Source organism: Acanthochromis polyacanthus, chromosome 14, assembly GCF_021347895.1.
Source record: "Acanthochromis polyacanthus isolate Apoly-LR-REF ecotype Palm Island chromosome 14, KAUST_Apoly_ChrSc, whole genome shotgun sequence".
NCBI classification, from domain to species: domain Eukaryota; kingdom Metazoa; phylum Chordata; class Actinopteri; family Pomacentridae; genus Acanthochromis; species Acanthochromis polyacanthus.
This window is the reverse complement of record NC_067126.1, coordinates 8120900-8143395: the sequence shown is the minus strand read 5'-3', so window position 1 is coordinate 8143395 and position 22496 is coordinate 8120900. Positions and strand designations below refer to the sequence as shown.

General features: G+C 39.1%; 3 protein-coding genes across 3 annotated transcripts in view; all 3 read right to left on the bottom strand.

The window, feature by feature from the left end:
• Positions 1–1992: 1992 nt before the first annotated feature.
• On the bottom strand, positions 1993–3407 carry LOC110972555 (trace amine-associated receptor 13c-like). Its single transcript, XM_022222936.2, has 2 exons — positions 3235–3407; positions 1993–2800 (listed from the first exon to the last, which is right to left on the bottom strand). Exons 1-2 carry the CDS (start codon positions 3405–3407, stop codon positions 1993–1995), a joined length of 981 nt encoding a protein of 326 aa, XP_022078628.2.
• A 6794-nt stretch (positions 3408–10201) lies between these two features.
• Positions 10202–13755, bottom strand: LOC110967353 (trace amine-associated receptor 13c-like). The gene is made up of 2 exons (XM_051958858.1): positions 11832–13755; positions 10202–11402 (listed from the first exon to the last, which is right to left on the bottom strand). Exons 1-2 carry the CDS (start codon positions 12035–12037, stop codon positions 10595–10597), a joined length of 1014 nt encoding a protein of 337 aa, XP_051814818.1. The 5' UTR covers positions 12038–13755; the 3' UTR covers positions 10202–10594.
• A 1027-nt stretch (positions 13756–14782) lies between these two features.
• rubcnl (rubicon like autophagy enhancer) overlaps positions 14783–22496 on the bottom strand; it is a 29838-nt gene continuing 22124 nt past the window's right edge. The window contains exons 15-18 of the mRNA XM_022216924.2: positions 21761–21822; positions 18249–18402; positions 17060–17150; positions 14783–15124 (exon numbers count right to left, since the gene is read on the bottom strand). Of these exons, the coding sequence (XP_022072616.2) occupies positions 15012–15124; positions 17060–17150; positions 18249–18402; positions 21761–21822 (420 nt within the window). The 3' untranslated portion in view covers positions 14783–15011. The remainder of the gene's footprint in view (positions 15125–17059; positions 17151–18248; positions 18403–21760; positions 21823–22496) is intronic.

The window sequence follows — 22496 nt, the reverse complement described above, 5'->3', positions numbered from 1 at the left end:
CAGCAAGTGTGTCGCTGACACAATGCAGACTGGCAGGAATGGTGAAAAGCAGGCAGGTTGGACACAGATTGGGGACTGGCAAGAATGCGTGGTATGAGAGTCTCTGGTCTGGTGGAGAGTAGATGAATGAGCTGGGCTTTTATAGAGGAAGGTGATTATGGGCAGGTGAGCCGATCACCACAGCTGACTCCAATCTTCACAATCAGTGGGTTGCAGGCAGGACAGGACTGACAGGAGAGAGAGAGGATAAGCGAGAAACAGAGGGAGCCAGGCAGGGACTGGAGCGGAGATCATCTCAGGATGATTTGGATTTTCTGTCATTGGTCTTTGTATTGAGAAGATCATCTCATTATTTCACATAATGTTACTGAATAACTTTTTCACTGAGCCTCTAGTCCTCATCAGCGTCGGCACTTTGGGCTTTCAGCAAATTACAAAAAACAGCCTTAATGCAAGTAAAGGCTTTTTTTATCTCACCAATCACAGCCTCTCCTCTCCCCTTCTGATTTCAAATAAGTTCAATATAATGAAATTGTTATATTTTCTGACCTAAACAAAGGGTTTGATTGTCTTAAGTAGGTCAAAAACTCTTATTTTGTCGAACTAATCTCATTACGCTTAATATCACAACCTAGACTCTCAAGTCAGTCAAACATTCTAATTTTCACCAGTCAATCACAGGCTCATAGTAAACTACATCTGAGCTCTAAAACTCTGCAGCCAGAAAACTCTCATTTTATCTTGTCATTTAAAAGTTCAAATTTGGCCTCGTCAATCAAATGCTGTCGATTTCTCTTGACAGTAACAACCGCTCATGACACTCAATCTGACCCTCAAGAGTCCCAAAGTCAATCAAAGGCTCTGATTTTCCTTTCAGCCTCCAAACTCCATATTTCTTTCATTGATCACAGACCCTAATTGTCTTTAGCAGTCCTCTCTGCCCTGTAGCTTCTGTTGTTGATTTCCTCCATATCTGTTGATTTTCTATTTGTCTGTCATGTTTCACGTCATATTTTTATCTGTCTGATTCTACATGTTGTCAAAACCTCCTCCAGATGGTGAGATGGTTTGAGTTATTTTCATTTAAGGACCCTGTCTTCATCCCCTAACTTCATCTGGGATTCCACTCTATCATGTCTCTAAGCAGAGTCTAACCACAACAGTACTTTGATTCAGCACACTAATATTCCCACAGCAAACTGTTGTTCTTGCTTTGACATAATTGAAATAAAGTCCAATCTTATCTTAAATAATCCAATCTTGAGGCATTTTGAACTTATGCAGTCACACTATTGCCTCTATTTTAATTGGAAAGATCCAATCCAAGTGTTGTTTCATCCACTTCCATGTTTTTTGAATTTCTTCTTCTCTGCAGATCATTTAAAATTGGTTTGTTATATTGACACCTCGTGGTGATTTTCAGTTGAGTGTAAAGTGACACAGATGAGGGTCAGCATTATATTTATTCATTTCACTTATTAAATTATGTTAGAAAATGTGAAAGACGTGTTGACTGTTGTTTCCAATAATAATTCACACGCTGTGCTGGACTGTTGCTGTGGAAGGGTAATGACCCTTTCTTTAATAGAACATGTTCATGGTTACACTGTTCATCAACGACAGTTTATATTGACAACATTAAATCTCATAGTTTTGACAGATTTGTTAGATGCACATTCACTCTACAACATGCTGAATTTTCATGAGAGGTACAGTGCAGACTGGCAGGGCTCTGAGTTCAGTGCACATGCAATGATTGACTCTAATGACATTTAAAACCCACTGTTCCAAAATCAAAGTTTTATATGAGCTTTAATACACTGAGTATTAAAGCTAGTATAAAACTCTTATCTTGTACGTTTTGTGCAGTTTATGTAAATGTTTCATTTCACGTGCAATGTACATTTACTCTTTCCAGATCATTGAATTGCTCATTTCACTGATTAATGAACTTTGCATAGCTGCTGTTATTTCAGTCACTCCACAGTTTTACTACAACATACTGACCTCACAGGAGCCAGGCTGCAGTATCTGCAGAGTGACAATATGTTTCACAGCCTTTCTAAACCAGGGATAAAACAGGGCATAGATCAGAGGGTTTAGACAGGAGTTCAAATAAAACATTATAGACGCAAGAGTTACAGAATAAGGGCTGGCCCTTGCCAGGGAGACACAGTAATATGGACAAAAACATATCAGAAACACAAATATGAGAACACCCAGAGTCCTGGCTGCTTTCAACTCAGATTTCCTTTTACTTAGTGTCACAGAATGCTGATGTGTGACAGCTGCAGTGTGAGAGCGCATGGCATGAGCCTGAGACACAGCCACCACAAATATTCTCATATATAGAAGTATAATGGCCATAACTGGAGCAATAAAACTTAAAACCAGGTCACTAACTATTGCAATATAGCTGATAACAACGATACATTCTCCATCACAGGAATCATTGATGCCTGGTTGATTCAAGATATCCTTAAAAACAACACTACTGTAGAAAACAGAACAGAACCAACACAAAAAAACACACAGTTTGGCTTTTGTCACAGTGACTCTGGTGGGATAATGCAGAGGATGACAAATAGCAACATATCGATCAATTGATATAAGCACCATGTTTCCCACTGACGTACACAAGACAATGTACCCCAAATAAAAATAAAGAGAACAGATCGCATCCCCAAGAAACCAGCACTGAGTTTGTAAGTAAATTTCTCCTGGCAGCAACACGATGCCCACAAGAAAGTCAGAGACAGCTAGAGAGAGCAGGAGGATGTTAGTGGGTGTGTGGAGTTGCCTGGAAAGAGAAAGAAAAGCATTGTTAACTCACTAAAACATCATATCTCAATGATGACAGAGGGAATGATCTAAAATGTCAGATGGTCTTTTCAGAGCTGACATGTCATTGCAGAAAAAGCACAAATATTCCTAATCACATTGTCATTAGAATGGATCAAGCTACATTTCTAAAGGAACCATGACAGTGTGAAAGTGAGCAAACATGTACAATACAAGAGATCTGACATCAAAACTAAGCGTAATGGATTCAGCTATAACTTGATTTTTAAGACCTACTGTATGGGTTGGACATGGAATTTTTTTCTCATGAATAAATCAATTGTAAATGCATGATTCAGTTCAGACAGTTGCAACATTAAACATGAAATACACAAAGAAAACATTGCTGATACGAGACACTTGTATTTCCCAAAATGAGAAGTTAATCTCTGCCTGAAGTGGGAGACTGAGATGATGACGAGCAGGTTGAGAACAACAGTGGGAACAGATATTGAAGACAGCACAACGTGCACAAATACATCTTGAAACCGGTGAGATGTCGGCTTCCTGCAGGAGGTGTTGACGAGTTGAGGAAAACAGAGTTCTGCTCCGTCCTGGACCTCCATCCTCTGACCACAGCTCTCTGTCATGCAGCTGATTTATCTCTTTCTATCATCACTCCCTTTCAGTCTCTGAAGAACACTGTTGTCCTTCCTCATTTGCTCTATCCAACTTATCTCTTCCTGATGCTTACATGGAGGTCATTGGGGGTCAATCAATGGTGTAATCGGTATGAAAGATGATGCAACTCACAAGATATTGTCACGGTCCGGGGTAGAGGACCCGAGCAGAAAGCCACGCTACTGAGGTCTAAGTGTAGTAGAAAGGATTTATTATACAGGGGAAAGATGGAAGTGGTGAGCACAGAGCCGGGGAATGTGTTTCAGTGGGGAACGAAGAGCAGTTCCAGGTAGTTTTTGAAGAACTCATCCAATGAAATTGTAATGAGGCCTCAATTTATGCATACTTGTGCAAGTGACTCATGTCACAGGACTGTCTGTGGTCCACCTCAGCTCCACTCTTAGTCCACTTTGTCATTACTTTCTGTGTTAGCATCATCAAGATAGTAAAGGCTGGAGCTTCAAGACCGCTACTCAGGAAATCTATGAGTGAGGGTTTGTCCATGTCTGTGCATTAAACCAAATCTACAACAAAAATGGAAACAAACAACTGTATCAACTGTATAATTTCTCAGACTGTCCCTCCTCTGATCTACTCCAGTAGAGCCAGACACTCTGTAAAGGAGAGACTCACCACCTCAAGATTCCAGAGTAGAAACATATGACAAATGTTTGGCCTTTGTATGGCCAAACATTTGTCATACATTTATAGTATTATTATTATTTCAGTGACATGTTGTGTATTCCTCTCAGTGAATGCGGGCGATTTCTACCTTTGTAACTCTAAAAACATCCAGACAACAATGGTTTTGTCCAGTTATGCACCATTTCTCTTGGTTTGTGTTTCTGCAGACTTGCTGAGGATATTCATTGTGACATTAGTGATGTGTAAATGTGGTTATCTGGAAAGCATGGATGGTGGAGGGATGAGATTGTCTACAAGAGGCAGCTCGTTGTTGTTTCTATTTACATTTTTAGTCTAACATCTTCATAGCGATTTCAGTTGTTCATGGGTTTCCTGACCTTTGGTGGTTAATTAAAGGGTAAAAACACTGAAATGTCACAAGCAGGACGTGGTCATCCAAGCAGCTAACCAAACTATAACTAAAACTCAAGACACAATCCACCTTATTGTGCTTTATTCCAAGAAACTTCATGTGCTATAACAATAGTATGTCCCTTTCCTCATTTTATAGCATTTGGAGCACTCATCAGGTCACACATTCATTCCTGCTGCCATGATGCCAGTTAACTGTGTGAGGGTTCAGGTTAAACACTCTTATTTCCACATTGTGTCAGCTTACTCCTCATCCAGACAGCAGTTGTCACTGTTAGCCACCCTCCTCTGGACATCTCATTACTTCCTGCTCACACAGCTGCCCCTCATCAGCTTATCAGTCCTTCAGTATATGAACCTGCTCACCTGCCTTTCCTGCTCAGGTTTCCCTGATCATCTGTTGGGTTCAGAACTGTTTTCATGCAGTCTGAGCTCCATTATTGTCTCAGTTCTCCGTTCTTTCAGAATTATTTGCCTTACTGCCCACCTTGTGGTGTGATTGTTTGGTTTTGGTGTCGAAATAGATGGAATGTAACGTGAAAAACTTTACACATTTTACCACCATTACTTGCACACAGCAAGTTTTGCACTTAAAAAAATCAAGTAGCAATGTAATGATGTAATATTCATGGGGCTCTAACTGCATTCAAGTATTGTTTAATCAAACTTTGATAATTCAAAGTCTATTATGGTCTTGGGAGTGTCACTAAGTCCTCAGCATTACACATGAACATTCACATTAAAGAAGTTTCAAAAACAACTGATTCTGTCAAAGATACAGTGCTGATGAAAATGATTGCACTTTTAGTTTTTTGGATTCTTTTTGATCACACGGTATCGTCATGACAGCATGTTAACCTTTGTGTTGTCTGAGTCATTTTTGACCCGAAAACATGTTTAAGAGCATAGACAACCCCCTAAATGACCTTTTATCAACTTGAAATTCGATGGCTTTTCCTCAAGTGGCCCCATCATAAGAAAAAGTGAAACATTGTTTTTGTTTATATTTTCACGAAAGCTGCACATCAGCAGTGAACAAAGATCGTCTTAGGGTCTTTATGACCCTACAGTTAAAAGTCACAATCACAGTGAACTAAAGCAAACACCCACATCACACACACACACCTCAAAACCACGACATATGAAGACACACACACACACACACACACACACACACACACACACACACACACACACACACACACACACACACACACACACACTGTGTTTTCCTATCATTGTGGGGACTTACCATTGACTCCCATTCATATCTAACCCCTAACCCTTACCCTAACCTTAACCCAGACCAAAACAATGACTAACCCTAAAGAAACGTTTTTGCATTTTTACTTTTTTCAGTAACAACAACATGGCCAAGAAAACACTGTTTAAACTTGTGGGGACCGAAATGAGGTCCCCACAAGTGACATAGTTTTCGGTTTTCCGACAGTTGTGGGGACATTTGGTCCCCACACACACACACACACACACACACACACACACACACACACACACACACACACACGTACACACACACACACACAAATTTTGATTATGTGCTTCTGATTGATCTTAGATAAACTATGTGCAGGTGCATCATTGCCCATCCACGACCCCACACAACTCAAGTTCAGACAAAATACACACACGCGCTTGCACACACACAGACAGAAACGGAGGATGAGTGTGCTACTAATTGATCTCAGAAAAAGTAAAACTTTTTTGTGCAGGTGCCACATCAGCCAGCCACAACAAATCTCGAGTTTTAACAAGTCCAAACAAATGAAACATTTATTGAAAGCGTCGTTTACTAACGGGGAATGAGTCCAGACGCTATAAAGGTGCTGCAGATGGCAGCACCACGATCACCTCTCTTTGCTGAAGCCATAAGTCTAACTGCACTACACTACTGAACACTTTCAGTACCAAGCAGGTCATAGCACGTCAGATTTTTTTCAGACATCCAGGAGTAACTAGAAGGACTGTAAAACAAATACTGTGTGCTGCATATATGAGAAATACATTTGCAAAGTCCATGCCACACACCTGTATGCTGTCCGACATATGCTATTTAGAGCTTAATATGTTCTTCATATTTTTGTTGACATCTATTATTTCATTTTATTCTTATTATTATGTACCTTGTGAGTGGGAACAAGACTTTCATTTTGCAGTTTTACATTCCCCTGTGCAGTGTACAGTACACTTATTTCTCTTCAAAAATGCATTTAAAGCTACTTTCTGCACATTTCTGGTACTTTCTCAGGATATAGAAGTACCATCTCTTGCTAAACTAATAATGTTTACACCTATGCAGTACCTTTAGCAACAATAATAGTGCTAATAAACCTCTATTTTAGCAAAGAAAACAGTTATGACATGTGTGATGCAATAAAAACGAAGGTGTCCATTTATTAAACACAGTCTTTCTTCCTTCTGGAGAGCAAAAAACTGAGACATTCATAAAGTGTGCGTTAGGAAACTGGGGCGTTTAGAACCCAAGCAGCAGCCAAACAGACAGGTGGGTGATTTATGAAAAGGTTTAATATATTACTGAGCAGAGAAATAATCAAAACGGGAGGCACAGGGAATGAACGGAACAGGGATTGAAAACAAAACTAAGGGCGACGGCTCTACGGGAGCTTAACAGAACTAAAAGGGAGAAGGTGACTCACATTGTCCAGGGGGGGTCGGGAGGCGAGGTGGGGATGGAGCTGATGGAAGCCGGTGGCAGGATTGTGGCAGAGGCAGCGGGGCAGGGAGAACCAGAGCAGACCGGGGGAAGTCCAGAGCGGGGGGGCGCGACGGACCAGATGGGGGATTCCAGATAGACGTGGAGCTGAGCTTGAACAGGTTGGTGTGGTCGTGACAGAGGAACCGCGAGCAATGACCCAGCATCGAGCCGAGGGGAGAGCCAGGCTTTATTCTGGAGAAACACTGCTGTCTGACATGAGTTTGCTCGTTTGTTATTTAAGACCCAAAACTAAACTCTGTGAAATGTTTCAGCTGAATTTGAGAATTTAAGATATTTTGTGGGATTTCTCTGTATTTTCACCCTCAAAAAAGAAAAAAAAAATCTAAATTCAAAAAGCATTTTAAGGTTTGATAACTGCCATAACCAGGAAATTTACTGAGGATGACACAAAAATAGTTTGCAGTAGATCGAACAGATCAAATGGCTCCAGCAGAGGACATATCTTTAATTGCTGGCATGTAAAAATGTGAAAAACATACATTTTCAGCTTAGGGTGGTTCACAGCTGTGACTGATGGTTTTAGAGGAGCCACACTGGGGCAGCAGAAAGATTATTATCACTTTTTGAAGCTCACATTTACACATCCAGAGCACAGAAACACTAACATTCACTGAGAGTCCAGATTTTAGCCCCATAACAAATCCTATTATTATTCTGTAGTTCTGTCTTTGCTTTGCAGCGAGTCCAGAGGAAATCTTTGGCTCTTCAGATGCTCTTCTGTGTTCAGTATCAGTGTCTGTCTGATGTTTGGTGGCAGGCAGGTGATGTTTTGTATGTTTGTGGAGTATTTTCACAAAGAGAGTCATTCGATTTAATCTAAATCCATTATTAGTGGAAAAAATCTGATGATTCATTAAATATTTGACAATGAGAATCGTTAAATGCTAAAGCTTTTGCTCTATTACTTGAAAAACAGATTGTGTCACTGTTCGTAATGGTTGCATCACATGTTGATGTTGTGCAGCTTCATCATGTGTTTTTCTTCACACCTCTGATTGCAGCGACACCTCAGAGGTTGAAGATGTCGTCACCTGACTCTGGTTCATGCAGTTGTGAACAAACTTCCTGTCCGCCGGGCTTCAGCGTTCTGCCATTAGAGCAGCTAATGGGCTACAGTTCACAGAAAAGCAATTGCAATCTCAGTGGACTTCTGTGTGTGTTTTCATGTTGTGGGTCTGCTAATGGCCACAAAACAAAAGGTGATAATGAAGTTCACTGCCACCTAAAAACACTCATCTATGGAGAGATGAGTTTTTTCACCTCATTGTAATGGTGCTCATTAAGTTCACACAGACACATGATGAACTTTGTCCCATTTAATAAAACTTTTATTAAAACTTTCCCTTCTAATCCAGTGTTTTGTTTTACCACTAAAAGACTGAATGCATTTGAGAATCTAAGACAATGAAATGCAGTTTAGCATCTTAATAGATGCGTAAAGGAAGTAGTAAAAATACAATACAATGAAAAATGTTCAAGTAGAAGAGCTTTATAAACACGCTAAGATATATACAGTATGAGCAGCATGAAGTTGTACGTGCAGTTTAGGTGTATACAGTATTAACAGAGTGAACAGAGTGGTAATTATGTGAATAAAATATGCTGTAGATATTATAATGTGGTGGATAAATAATATATATAGTGGTGGTGCTGAACTGCAATCCATAAAGGTTTTGTTTTCGGACATTGGGAATCTGAAATTCTGGATATATTGCTTCATTCCCTATATTTTCATGATTTTTGATTTGCAATTGTTGTTTTTTCTGCATCTGTCTGTATTGTTGTGTCTCTGAGTAATGCTCTGCTTCATTTATTCCCATGATAGTAGCAGAGAAAATGCTGTAATTCTGGTGTTCCTTAGTTTAGACTACAGTTTATCCCATTTGTGGCTCCTTTTGTTCTTTCATTTTGCCACACAACTACAAGAAGCTTTTATTTTGTCTCACTAATAAAGCTGTCAAGCTGTCATTGTATCATTATACTCAATATGAACACCAAGAGTCTCAAGTCAGTTGAAAATTCCGATTTTCTTTACTCAGTCACAGGCTCTTATTAAATTACATCTCAGCTCTAAAATTCTTTTGCCAATCAAATTCTTTTTTTTCTTCTCAATCAACATCTCTCTTACAGTCTTTCTGACCCCAAAATCACCCAAAGCTAATCAATGTCTCTGATTTTCCCTTTGGCCTCCAAACTCTATATTTCTTTAATCAATCACACACCTTAACTGTTTTTATCACGCCTCTCTGGCTGTAGCCTCTGTTGTTGGATTTGTTCAGATCTGTTGGGATTCTTCTTTTCATCTGTCTTTTTTTGGTGACGTTTCACATCATAATTTCATCTGTCTGATGCTGCATTTTGTCAAAACCTCCTCTCCATGGTGAGATTGTTTGATTTATTTTCATTTTGGGGACCCTGTCTTCATCCATTAACTTCATCTGGGGTTCCACTCTATGATGTTGTCTCTCAGCAGAGTCTAACCACAACAGTACTTTGGTTCAGCACACTCATGTTACCACAGCAAACTGTTGTTCTTTATTTTCACATAACTGAATTGGAGTCGTGCGGCATCTGAATAAATAAAAAAAACATGACTTTTAACATAGTTTTATATAAGTCTTGAGGCATTTTGAACTTATGCAGTCAAACTGTTGCCTCTATTTTAATGGGAAAGATAAAATCCAAGTGTTGTTTCATCCACTTGCATGTTTATTCTTTGAATTTCTTCTTCTCTGCAGATCATTTAAATTTGGTTTTGTTAAAATGACACCTAGTGGTGATTTCTAGTCAAGTGTGAAGTGGCACAGATGAGGGTCAGCACCATGTTTATTTATTTCACTCATTAACTTGTGTTTGAAAATGTGAAAGACGTGTTGACTGTTGTTTGCAGTAATAATTCACACACTGTACTGGACTGTTGCTCTTTAATAGAACTTTTTTCATGGTTACACTGCTCATCAACAGTTTATATTGACAACATTACATCTCACAGTTTTAACAGATTTGTTTGATGCACATTCATACTGAAACATGCTGTATTTTCATATGAGAGGTACAGTTCAGACTGGAAGGGCTCTGAGTTCAGTGCACATGAAATGATTGACATTTAAACCCCAACTATACAAAAAGAAAGTTTTATGTGAGCTTTAATACACTGAGTATTAAAGCTCGTATAAAAATCTTGTAAGTTTTGTACAAATTGTGTAAATGTTTCATTTCACGTACAATGTACATTTACTCTTTCCAGATCATTGAATTGCTCATTTCACTGATTAATGAACTTTGTATAGCTGCTGTTATTTCAGTCACTCCACAGTTTTACTACAACATGCTGACCTCAGAGGAGCCAGGCTGCAGTATCTGCAGAGTGACAATATGTTTCACAGCCTTTCTAAACCAGGGATAAAACAGGGCATAGATCAGAGGGTTTAGACAGGAGTTCAAATAAAACATTATAGACGCAAGAGTTACAGAATAAGGGCTGGCCCCTACAATGGAGACACAGTAAAATGGGGAGAAACATATCAGAAACACAAATATGATAACACCCAGAGTCCTGGCTGCTTTCAGCTCAGATTTCTTTGTACTTCGTGTCACTGAATGCTGATGTGTGACAGCTGCAGTGTGAGAGCGCATGGCATGAGCCTGAGACACAGCCACCACAAACACTCTCATATATAGAAGTATAATGGCCGTAACTGGAGCAATAAAGCTTACGACAAGGTCCGTCACAAATGCAGTTTTGCTGAAAACAACAACACATTCTCCATCGCAGGAATTAGTTATGCTTGGTTGATTCAGCACATCCCTAAATACAATACCAACATAGAAAGCAGAACAGAACCAACACAAAAGAACACACAGTTTGGCTTTTGTCAGAGTGACTCTGATGGGATAATGCAGAGGATGACAAATAGCAACATAACGGTCAATTGAAATAAGCACCATGTTTCCTACTGACGCACTCAAAACAATGTAGATCACATAATTAATAAGAGAACACATCACATCGCCGAGAAACCAGCACTGGGTTTGTACGTAAATATCTGACGGCAGCAACACGATGCCCACAAAAAAGTCAGAGACAGCTAGAGAGAGCAGGAGGATGTTAGTGGGTGTGTGGAGTTGCCTGGAAAGAGAAAGAAAAGCATTGTTAACTCACTAAAACATCATATTTCAATGATGACAGAGGGCTTGATCTACAATGTCAGATGTTCTTTTCAGAGCTGACATGTCATTGCAGAAAAAGCACAAATATTCACAATTACATTATCATTAGAACTGTTCAAGTTTCCAAATCAGCCACAAGATGGCCATAGTGAGCCAACATGTACAATACATGGACTCTGAAATAGAAATCTTGTTTCATGAGTATTTCATTTTTAACAACTGCTCTATGTATGTATCAGCATGACATGTAAAATTCTTTCCTGTGAATAAATCAATTGTAAATGCATGGTTCAGTTCAGACAGTTGCAACATTAAACATGAAATACACAAAGAAAACATTGATGATACGAGACACTTGTATTTCCCAAAATGAGAAGTTAATCTCTGCCTGAAGTAGGAGACTGAGATGATGACGAGCAGGTTGAGAACAACAGTGAGAACAGATATTGAAGACAGCACAACGTGCACAAATACATCTTGAAACCGGTGAGATGTCGGCTTCCTGCAGGAGGTGTTGAGGAGTTGAGGAAAACAGAGTTCTGCTCCGTCCTGGACCTCCATCCTCTGACCAGAACTCTCTGTCATACAGCTCATTTATCTCGTTCTACCATCACTCCCTTTCTCTCTTTCAGTCTCTGAAGAACACTGTTGTCCTTCCTCCTTTGCTCTATCCAACCTATCTCTTCCTGATGCTTACATGGAGGTCATTGGGGGTCAATCAATGGTGTAATCGGTATGAAAGATGATGTAACTCACAAGATATGGCCTCCACAGTCAACAGATCGTACACTGACCCACAATTATCAACATATCACATAAGATATTGAGATACTGACATCATTTCACAAAACAGGGACAGAAATTGAAGCCAGCATGCAACAAAGTTCCAAAAACTGCAGTTTCTCAAATGTCCACTTATGGCAGCCTACAGAAGGGAATCCATCTCCATGGATCCCCATGTTAAAATGTCCAGCTTTACAGCAGAAATAACACATTCATAGCCTGATGCAAGAAAAGGTTTTAGTCTCTGTTACTAATTACCCCATCAGGACAACTGTACAGGAGGGGATTTTCTGAAGAATTCATCCAATAAAATTGTATTGAGGTCTCAAGTTATGCATACTTGTGCAAGTGACTCATGTCACAGGACTGTCTGTGGTCCACCTCAGCTCCACTCTTCGTCCACTTTGTCATTACTTTCTGTGTTAGCATCATCAAGATAGTAAAGGCTGGAGCTTCAAGACCGCTACTCAGGAAATCTATGAGTGAGGGTTTGTCCATGTCTGTGCATTAAACCAAATCTACAACAAAAATGGAAACAAACAACTGTATCAACTGTATAATTTCTCAGACTGTCCCTCCTCTGATCTACTCCAGTAGAGCCAGACACTCTGTAAAGGAGAGACTCACCACCTCAAGATTCCAGAGTAGAAACATATGACAAATGTTTGGCCTTTGTATGGCCAAACACTTGTCATACATTTATATTATTATTATTTCAGTGACATGTTGTGTATTCCTCTCAGTGAATGTGGGATATTTCTACCTTTGTAACTCTGAAAACATCCAGACAACAATGGTTTTGTCCACTTATGCACCATATCTCTAGGGTTGTGTTTCTGCAGACTTGCTAAGGATATTCACTGTGAGATTGGTGATTTGTGAATGTGGCTATCTGGAAAGCATGGATGGTGGAGGGATGAGATTGTCTGCAAGAGGCAGCTTGCTATTGTTTCTATTTACATTTTCAGTCAAACATCTTCATAGCGATTTCAGTTGTTCATGGGTTTCCTGACCTTTGGTGGTTAATTAAAGGGTAAAAACACTGAAATGTCACAAGCAGGACGTGGTCATCCAAGCAGCTAACCAAACTATAACTAAAACTCGAGACACAATCCGCCTTATTGTGCTTTTTTCCAAGAACAGGTTGGCAGCCACGCTTCCATCAGTCTGCCCCAGGGCAGCTGTGGCTACAAATGTAGCTTACCACCACCAGAGTCAGAATGTGTGAGTGAATGAATAATGGATCCATTGTGAAGCGCTTTGAGTGGCCAAAAAAGCGCTATATAAATCTAATCCATTATTATTATTAAAACAGGGAACTCATTGGTAGTTTTAGTTTAGGGTGCTACTGTGGTGTGTTTTGGAGTTTTAAGAGGTGAATAAGGAAGAGGTTTTTTTTCATACTGATGATCTTTTACTTTGTTCCTGGCTGGAATGTCCATCAATGTCAACATCATTGATGGATATGCGGAAAGCAAACACTCAGCGAGGCAGTACAAGAAGCTGAGAGAGCGGAACGCGCACTCACGTCCCGGCCCCCCACGACTTCCGCGTTCAAGCCGCAGGTCAGGATGGCTGACTGAGGGCGGGCCCGGGGAAGAAGAGGAGCGAGAGACCGTGCCGCCTACATCGCCGCCGCTCTCCAGACGGCTGCTACCGGTGCCATGAGCCTGGTCACTTCGCACGAGACTGCCCGAGCTCCAGGAAACGAGAGAAGAGTGGCGATGGGGGGGCGGGGGCAGTCAGGGGGAGGAGTTAAATCCGCTTATTTCATCATAAGCGGACCCAAATCAAAATCGGACATTCGAGCAGGCATTTTCACAAAATGTGGTGTAGCAAGGCAGGGAGGAAACAGACAGTTTTCAAATTCGAACCTCATAATGAGCTACTGCAACACACACTACTGTAAGAACACTTTCACAAAGTGAGGTTTGCATAATATGCCCCCTTTAAGGTTTGGATATCCTTGAACACTTACTTGAGCAGAATGTAGATTCTGATATTGTTGTAAAGAATAATGTTGGAGATGTGCACTCATGTTGGAATAAATCCTCATTGTGAAGCAACCTTTACTGCACTGAATTGGAAATATTGTAGAAAAACACACTGAATTACAAGATAAGGCTAGAATTACATGACTTTAATAGTAATAGGTCATGATCTAAAGTGGGCCGGTCTGAGGCATGAAAGTCCAGGGCTGAAAATGAGTCCCACTCTGGCCTTGGGTGTGTTAATGCATGGCAATCTAGTGTTCGTATAAGCATAGGGTTCCAACTACAGTTAATCAAGAGGTTTGTAGAGGCTGTTAAATTAGGTTCTGTTGCCAGAGACAAGTTCTAAGGTGTCAGAAATATATAAAACATTGTTCATATGATAAATATTTGGACAGCCTAGTTGAAATATGTTCAGAAAACCCAAAAATATGACTGTGGGTTAGTGAAACTCAATATTGAGTATCAATAATACTCACCTGGTGAAACACTGTGCAAACCGTTCACCTCCATACATGCAAACAAATGGATAGAATAACACAAAATGACAGCAGACGTTTTATAAAGTTTTACACAGAAGTACATCCATGTCTGGATGGCTTCAGGTAGAATCACTCTCATGCTCATTTATTTCCACAGGAAACATATTTTGACAGGAGCTCAGATGTTTAGCAGTGTAAGTTACACAGGAAACAGAAATTATTATGTTTCAACTGTATTTTCACTTAAAAGCGACAGTAAAAACAATGCAGCAGAATTATTAAGTTATTAAATGAGTCATGAGCTGAAGCTGGTCACATGTCGCACTTCGTGGATCCACCTGGACTTTTTTTCCGTGACTGGATTCGTGCACATTTCGGACATTTTTTCTCCGCAAAACAGTGTTTGTGGAAGCAGGCTTTGCACACTGTGAAAGACAAGAGATTCTAGTTACAGCGGTTCTATATTAACTGTCATATTTAGTTCCCAACAGTGTGAATATCAATTAAAGCTGTGAAACTGTGAGATGCAGCAGTCCTGTCTATGACAGGATGAGTGGATGCTATTCCTGTGACTTGCAGGTATGGACAGATTGTATATTAAAGATAGATGTAGTAACCGTGACGAAATCCATTGGAGTTTGGAATACGGTCATCGCCATCATGGCATTTTAAAAGTGCGCATATTGAGTAAGCACGAAGACACTACAGTCAGTAATACAGCAGCTTTTTCATCTGTTTAACTCTGAATGGGGGCATAACTTACCAGATGTATGTCATGCTGTTCTCAAAAAATCTTCAAACTAGTAATTCAGACCATACACTCGGTAGGAAAATGCTTACTGAGGTAATAAATCAAGGCAGAAGTAAGGTCATATTATCATAGATTTCTATACAATCTGGCCTATTTTGGCTACCAGTAGAGTCGCCCCCTGCTGGCTGTTTGACTGAAGGTTTCCACGATGACTCAGAGACTACATCAATCTAATCACACGGTATGGTCGGTATAAAGTTCTTAAATCAGATCTAAACCAGGTCTGATTGCAGATCAAAAACCTCAATATTAGATTAGATTAGATTAGATTAGATTAGATTAGATTAGATTAGATTAGATTAGATTAGATTAGATTAGAAACCAGTCAAAAATGTTCTTAATTCATGTCTGAACTAGGTCTGAATCAGTCCAGATCGGGTCAGATACCAGGTCTGAAATGAAGTCTAAAACAGGTCAAAAAATTTTGTCAAATCAGATCCAAACTAGGTCTGAAACCAGGTAACAAACCGGGTAGAAAAGGTCCTAAATTAGACCTAAACTGATCCTAAATGGACTAAAAGTAGGTCAGAAACCACTCAACAAAGTTCCCAAATAAGATCAAAATAAGGTCGGAAACTACATTAAAAACCATACCTGGTATCAACATCAAAACCAAATCAGAAACTAATAAGAAAAGGCCCTAAATTAGATCTGAACTGGGTCTGAAACCACACCAAACCAGGTCAGATATTAGGTCCAAAATTAGGTCTAAAACAGATCAGAAATTAGTAAAAAATAAAAAAAAGTAATTAAATGAGATCTAAACCTGGTCTGAAAGTTGTCTAAACTGGGACTGATACCAGGTCAAAGTCAGGTCAGAAATGGCCAAAATGTTCTGAAATCAGATCCTAACTAGGGTCACACTAGGTCTGAAACTAGTCTATACCAGTCAGATACCAAGTCCAAAATTAGGTCTAAAACAGGCCAAAAGTAGGATAAAAATCAGTCAAAAAAAGTTTGTAAAATCAGATCTAAAATAGGTCTGAAACTAGTCTAAACCAGATCTGACATCAAGTCAAAATCAGATCAGAAACCAGTAAGAAATGGTCCAAAATTAAGCCTGAATTGAGTCGGAACCGAACCAAACCAGGTCAGATACCAGGCCTAAAATTAGGCGTAAAACAGGTCAGAAAGCAGTCAAAGCAGTTTCCTTGTAGTTTATCTGAAATGTTTCCATCATTAAGCAACTTCTGTGTGTTTGTGTATGAAAAGGTCATCTTTTTTTCTATCAAAAAACTCCATCTGACAAGTGAAACATCATAGTAGCTTCACAGTAAAAAAGGAAATCCAACATTTAATTCAGAAACAGACTAAATCAGAGGCATTCCTTCTGCTATGACTCTTATTTTTTGGCTACTTCAGGGTGGGAAGAAGCAGTAAACACTAATAACAACACCTTATACCGGTGAATATATGAGGACACTAATAGAGGCAAAAGAATTCATTTAGAGTCAGTCCCATTAGGTATCATATTTTTAGCCTCACATCTCTGACTGTAATGTCATACTTAGGTTTGGAAATGAGTTTTTTTGTGTGTGTGCTCGTTCACCTGTGCAGCGTTTACAAATGTCGCTCTGAAAAGGAAAGATGACGTCTCTCTCTCTGCAGAACTCGCAGATGAAGCCTCGAGCCAAACACAGCTGTGTGAAAGCAGGAAGAAAAGATGTCAAAGCAGGAGTCGTTTTAACCCCCTGATGTTTTAGAACTTTATACAAACCTGTCCTGCGATGAAAAAACACATTTTGTAAAAGAAATGGTGAAAAACTAGGAGCAAAATGCCAGAAAAAAAAGCATTCAAAGACTGTACAAGTTGTGATAATAACAGCAAATGAGTGTAAAATAATAGATTTTTAGTTGATTCAAATACAGTAAAATTATAATTTTATGGTCACATTGTTAAAAAATAAATACAGATTTTCGATGTGGACGTTATTTTCCAGTTTTCTTTTTTTCAATCAACATGTGAATTGACATTTTTTGTGTGTGATTTTACTGAATATTACCTATTATTCAACTAAACGGAAAATCTCTAAAATATCTTTTTCAAAATTATTCACCACTTTTCAGTCCTCAATATACATAATTTATTCATATTTAAATACAATAAAAATAATAATAATAATGGTCTAAATTTTCAGTCAAATGCTGTGAAGGAAGAAATTATCATTTATAAAACCACTTTTTTTTATCTTGATTGTAAATACACTTTTAATTTTTTGTTTTTTATGGTTTATTTGTAATTTTCCTAAATATTATCTGTAATTTAACAAAAGTTGGAAAATCTGTAAAATAACAGATTAAAATTTTTTCACTATTTTAAAATCCTTAACATATTTTTTCTTTAGAATAACAGCAAATATTTATGTATTTTTTATTTTTTGCTGATGTAAATACAGAAAAAAATCATAAAAGAACAAATTACTATTTATAAAATTATATAAATTCTATGCTTAAATTTTCTGATGGATAGTATTTATAATTTGGCCTGGTTTTTTCCTAATTTTTCTGTGATTTTACAGCTTGTTATTTGTTATTATTTACATAATTGATATTATATGAGCTGGAGATTGACATGAAACAGGAACAAAATCCAAGCTAGAGAGTCTTCTGTCTTTAGTTTCTGTGATTTCCAGTAACTTGCCAAATAAAACATCATCATAAATCCAAATCTAGCTTCAATTGTTCTGGGGGCTAACTGCGTATTGTGGATATTCTGACTTGTAAAGTTTCAGACTCACCTGGCAGTTTTCTACGTGATCGATGGCGGAGTGCAGCAGGTTTCTGGCCTGAACCACCAGCTGACCCTTCTTCACCCTGAGCAGGTCGTCCATGGAGAACAGGTGAAGCTGCTCCACCAGGTGAACAGGAAGCTGCTCGAACTCGGACAAAGCACTGAAACATGAAGACAGTCGCGTTAAATCTGAGGTCAGTGGACAGAAGTTCAGATTTAATGGATTTTGTTGTTTCCACAGAGGCAGGTCTACAGTTACAGAGGGTTCAGATAGCAGCGGTTCACAATTTGATCACTTTTCAGACCTAAACCAGGTGTACCAAGTCCAATCCAGGTCAAAAACATGGGCAGAAGCCAGGTGGGAATGAAACTGGGTATGAAATCTGGTACTAAATGGATCAAAAGCAGGCCAGAAAGCAGTCAAAAAAGTTTTTAAATCATGTCTGAAGTAGGTCTGAACCAGTCCAAACCAGGTCAGATACCAGGTCTATAATGCAGTCTATGACAGGTAAAAAAAAAAATTTAAAGCAGGATATAAAAGTTCTTAAAATAGATGTAACATAGGTCTCAGACTAGTCTAAACTGGGTCTGAAACCAGGTCAAAAACAGGTCAGAAACCAATCAACAAAGTCCCTAAATCAGGTCTAAACTAGGTCTGATCCCATGTAAAAAAAACAAAGTCAGAAACTATACTGACAGTCAATAGAAACTTTGAGGTAGAAATGTACACAGAACTCTACTTGTAGGGGGGTTGTAATTATTCATGGTGGATTTACTGATGATCTAGTGCCCTGGTAGTTGAGATAATGATGAGTTGTCATTTTGTCATGATTCATTGCACATGGGTTGGTCACTTTGAACCAAATACACACCAAGCAATACTCAGTGAGTATCTGCACAATTTGAGAATGGGTTTTGAAGGCCTATATAAAGGCCCAAAAAAGGCCACCATTGTTAGTCCAGTGAACAGCATCATGCCGCGTCTATCACATGAACAACGTCTCCGGGCACTGGGTATGGTGGAGGCCGGTTTGAGCTGCAGTGATGTAGCCAGGCGTATGGGCTGTTCCCAACCCACAATCAGAAGCCTGGTCCAAAGCATGCGCCGACGGATTGCTGCCTGCATCGAAGCAAATGGAGGCCATACTCGGTATTGACTGTTGTGACTTTGTGTTTGGCAGGTGCTGTTTTCTTTTGTGAAATTCTTTATTTTGAAATCATTCTTGAAACTTTAGATTTTTGTTTCTGTATGCCAATATGCTAAACAAATGATTCATATGAAGAAAGTCCAGTTTCGGACTTCAAAATAAAAATTATGTTGAAAAATATGGTCTCAAAGTTTTTAATGACTGTCAGTGTAGTAAGAAAAGGTCCTAAATTACACCTGAACTGGGTCTGAAACCAGGTCAGATACCAGGTCTAAAATGAGATGTAAAACAGGTCAAAAAATAGGATAGAAACCATCAAAATCATTCTTAAATCAGATCTAAACTAGGTCTGATACAAAGTCATATACAAGTCATAAACTAGTAATAAAAGGTCCTAAATTAGAGATAAACTGGGTCTGAAACCAGTCCAAACCAGGTCAGATACCAGCTCTAAAAATAGGTCTAAAATAGGTCAAGAGCAGGAAAGAAACCAGAAAAGTTCTTAGACTCTAAACTTGGTCTGACATCAAGTTTGTTTTAGTGTTCCTTTTTGTGTCTTTTGCCTCTTTTTGCTCTGGTTTTGCACCTTGTTGTTGTTCTTCGCCTCTTTTTAGTCAGTCCTGGCTCTGTGTGATCTGCTTTCACTTTTTTCTAGACATTTTATGAAATTTGGGGTCATTTTCTTTAACTTTCCAGCAAGAAACACTGGTGACAGGGTAGTTTAATATATGAATTTATTCTCTATTCTCCCAATACTATCACTTTACAGTGAGAGTCTCCTATCGGAAACACATTTCTATCTATTGTGTACTTTAACTCTTGGACTTTGTATTTTTTTATTACCAACTGCTTTAGTCACTCTGAACCACATGTGTTCTGTGTTCCTGCTTCTTTTCAACCGCTCATCATCCTCCATCTCTTCTTCTTTTTTTTTTTTTTTATTGTTTCAGAGAAATGAAGTTCTGTGTTTCTGCAAAATAAAAATATTTGAACTGTGGCTCAAATGATGAATGATCCTCTGAGATGTCTGGATACTTGTCAAAGCGTCCGATTTAACAGATAAATCTCAGTAAACTTTATTTGTATTAAGTATACAGTTTTATACTTCTGATAATTAATAACTAAACTAATATTAAATCTGCTTACGGCTTCTCAGCTTGGATAGTTAAAGCTCGTGTCCGGAGTTTGAATCGCAGCGTCTCCCAAAACACTGTTGGTCCCTCCCTCTGATTTCGCCCCTTTATTTGTGCACGCGCGCAGTACATGACAGAAGTGCTGCAGCATCTTGCCTGTTTTGCTGTTTCCACTCCTCTACATTTAGTAAATAATAAAGGAATTATGTTAGAATTCTGTATTGAGTCTAACTTGTCCTAATACCAAAATAACATGAATCTAGGACGAACGAGTAAAGTTTCAATATGTGATTACACTCCCTCTCGATGACGTTGTTTATCAAACTTAGTGCATTTACGCGTGTATATGTGTTACATTGTTTATTTATTTCTATCTAGAGTTCAGAATTGCATGACTCCTCTGACGAAGAGTATGTCCCAGACGCCCCAACATCTTCCTCCAGAGGTCGGGCATCTAAACGAAGCCGTCAGGCGGGCTATGGAGGGCCGTGGTCGGGGAGCGACGCGAGCACCCCGAGCCAAAAAACATCCTGCAGTCTCTTGGCCTGACAAGCCGTGAGATTGGTAACTTTTCTGGAAGTTGCTGATCCCTGATGCTCTCTCCTCCACCAGAAAAACAAATGTGTGCGCGGTTGCGTAGTGCGTAGCTCGCCCACCTCTGCATGGGCTTGCTTGCTGTGCGCGTAACCGTTGATTGACAGCATGACAAAGCTGAAGCTCGAACTTGATTGGTCGGCAGCAACCGGCGCTTTTTGGAATAACATGGGGGTCTATGAGAGGAAGGCGGAGTTCAGGAATAAATTTTCATATCGCGTCATACTAACATTATATTATAGTATCGAACTAGACTAACACATTTAAGCTTTGTTAAACAATGATACATAAATTGAAAACAAACAGAAACTCCGGACACGAGCTTTAATGTCATGATAGCATCTTTGTCTGTGAAACACCAGCATGCATTGCAGTCTGGCACCGACTCGTGGTGGAATTAGGAACAACACTATCACAGAGACAAGTCCGACATAAATGTTGTAAAATTACCATGAAAATATCAATTTACTGTCATTTGCCTGCAGGTTAATGCACAGATTCTCATACAATCACCTGATGTTTTCACAGAAGATAGAGTAATATAATATTTTCTGCGAGAAACAGTAATATTTCATGTTCACGGGGTGATAGTTTAGATGATTCCAGGACATATTCCATGTTTTAAAGATAACAGAGGGTTGTACCTTTCAGATAATCTGCAGCTTTTCAGCAGCTTCTTGATGCACAACAATTGTTCCTGCAGCTCCTGATGGAAACATGAAGAGACGAGTTCAACATTTGTGTAAAGAGGGAAAAGACAGAACAAAGAAAAGTTAACAAGACAGACTCCAGACTAAAGAGTTCACAGTGTGTGCCACTGCGTTTGTCTTCCACTTGGTCCTTTTATACGTATTTCTTCATTTATTTTTCTTTCTTTTTGTTGTCTATCAGCTTGTATGTGATCTTTTTTTCTCTCCATGCTGTAGTCTATCAACATATCTTTACAATATGTGCAACCAGACTCAGAAAGAACTGTATCTTCAGTTTAAAAAATGTCCTAAATCAGACTTAAACTGGGTTTGAAACTAGCATAAATCTTATACCAGCAATGAGACCAGTTCAAAATCCAGTCCAAAAGCCAGTCATAAAAGATCCTATATCAGTCCCAAGCTGAAACTATGTCAAAAGCCAGGTCAAAAGTCAATCAAAAACCATCTTAAATCAGTCCCACACCAGGTCTGCAATCTAGTCAAACACCAGAGAAAAGAGGTCTAAAATAAGATCTTAACCTGAGTCTAAAATCAGAGATTCTAACTCAGACCTTAACTGGGTCTGAAACCACTTTAAATCAGGCTCAAACACGTCTAATAGCAGGTCAAAGCCAGGGCAGAAACCAGTCATACAAGATCCTATATCAGTCCAAGGCTGAAACTATGTCAA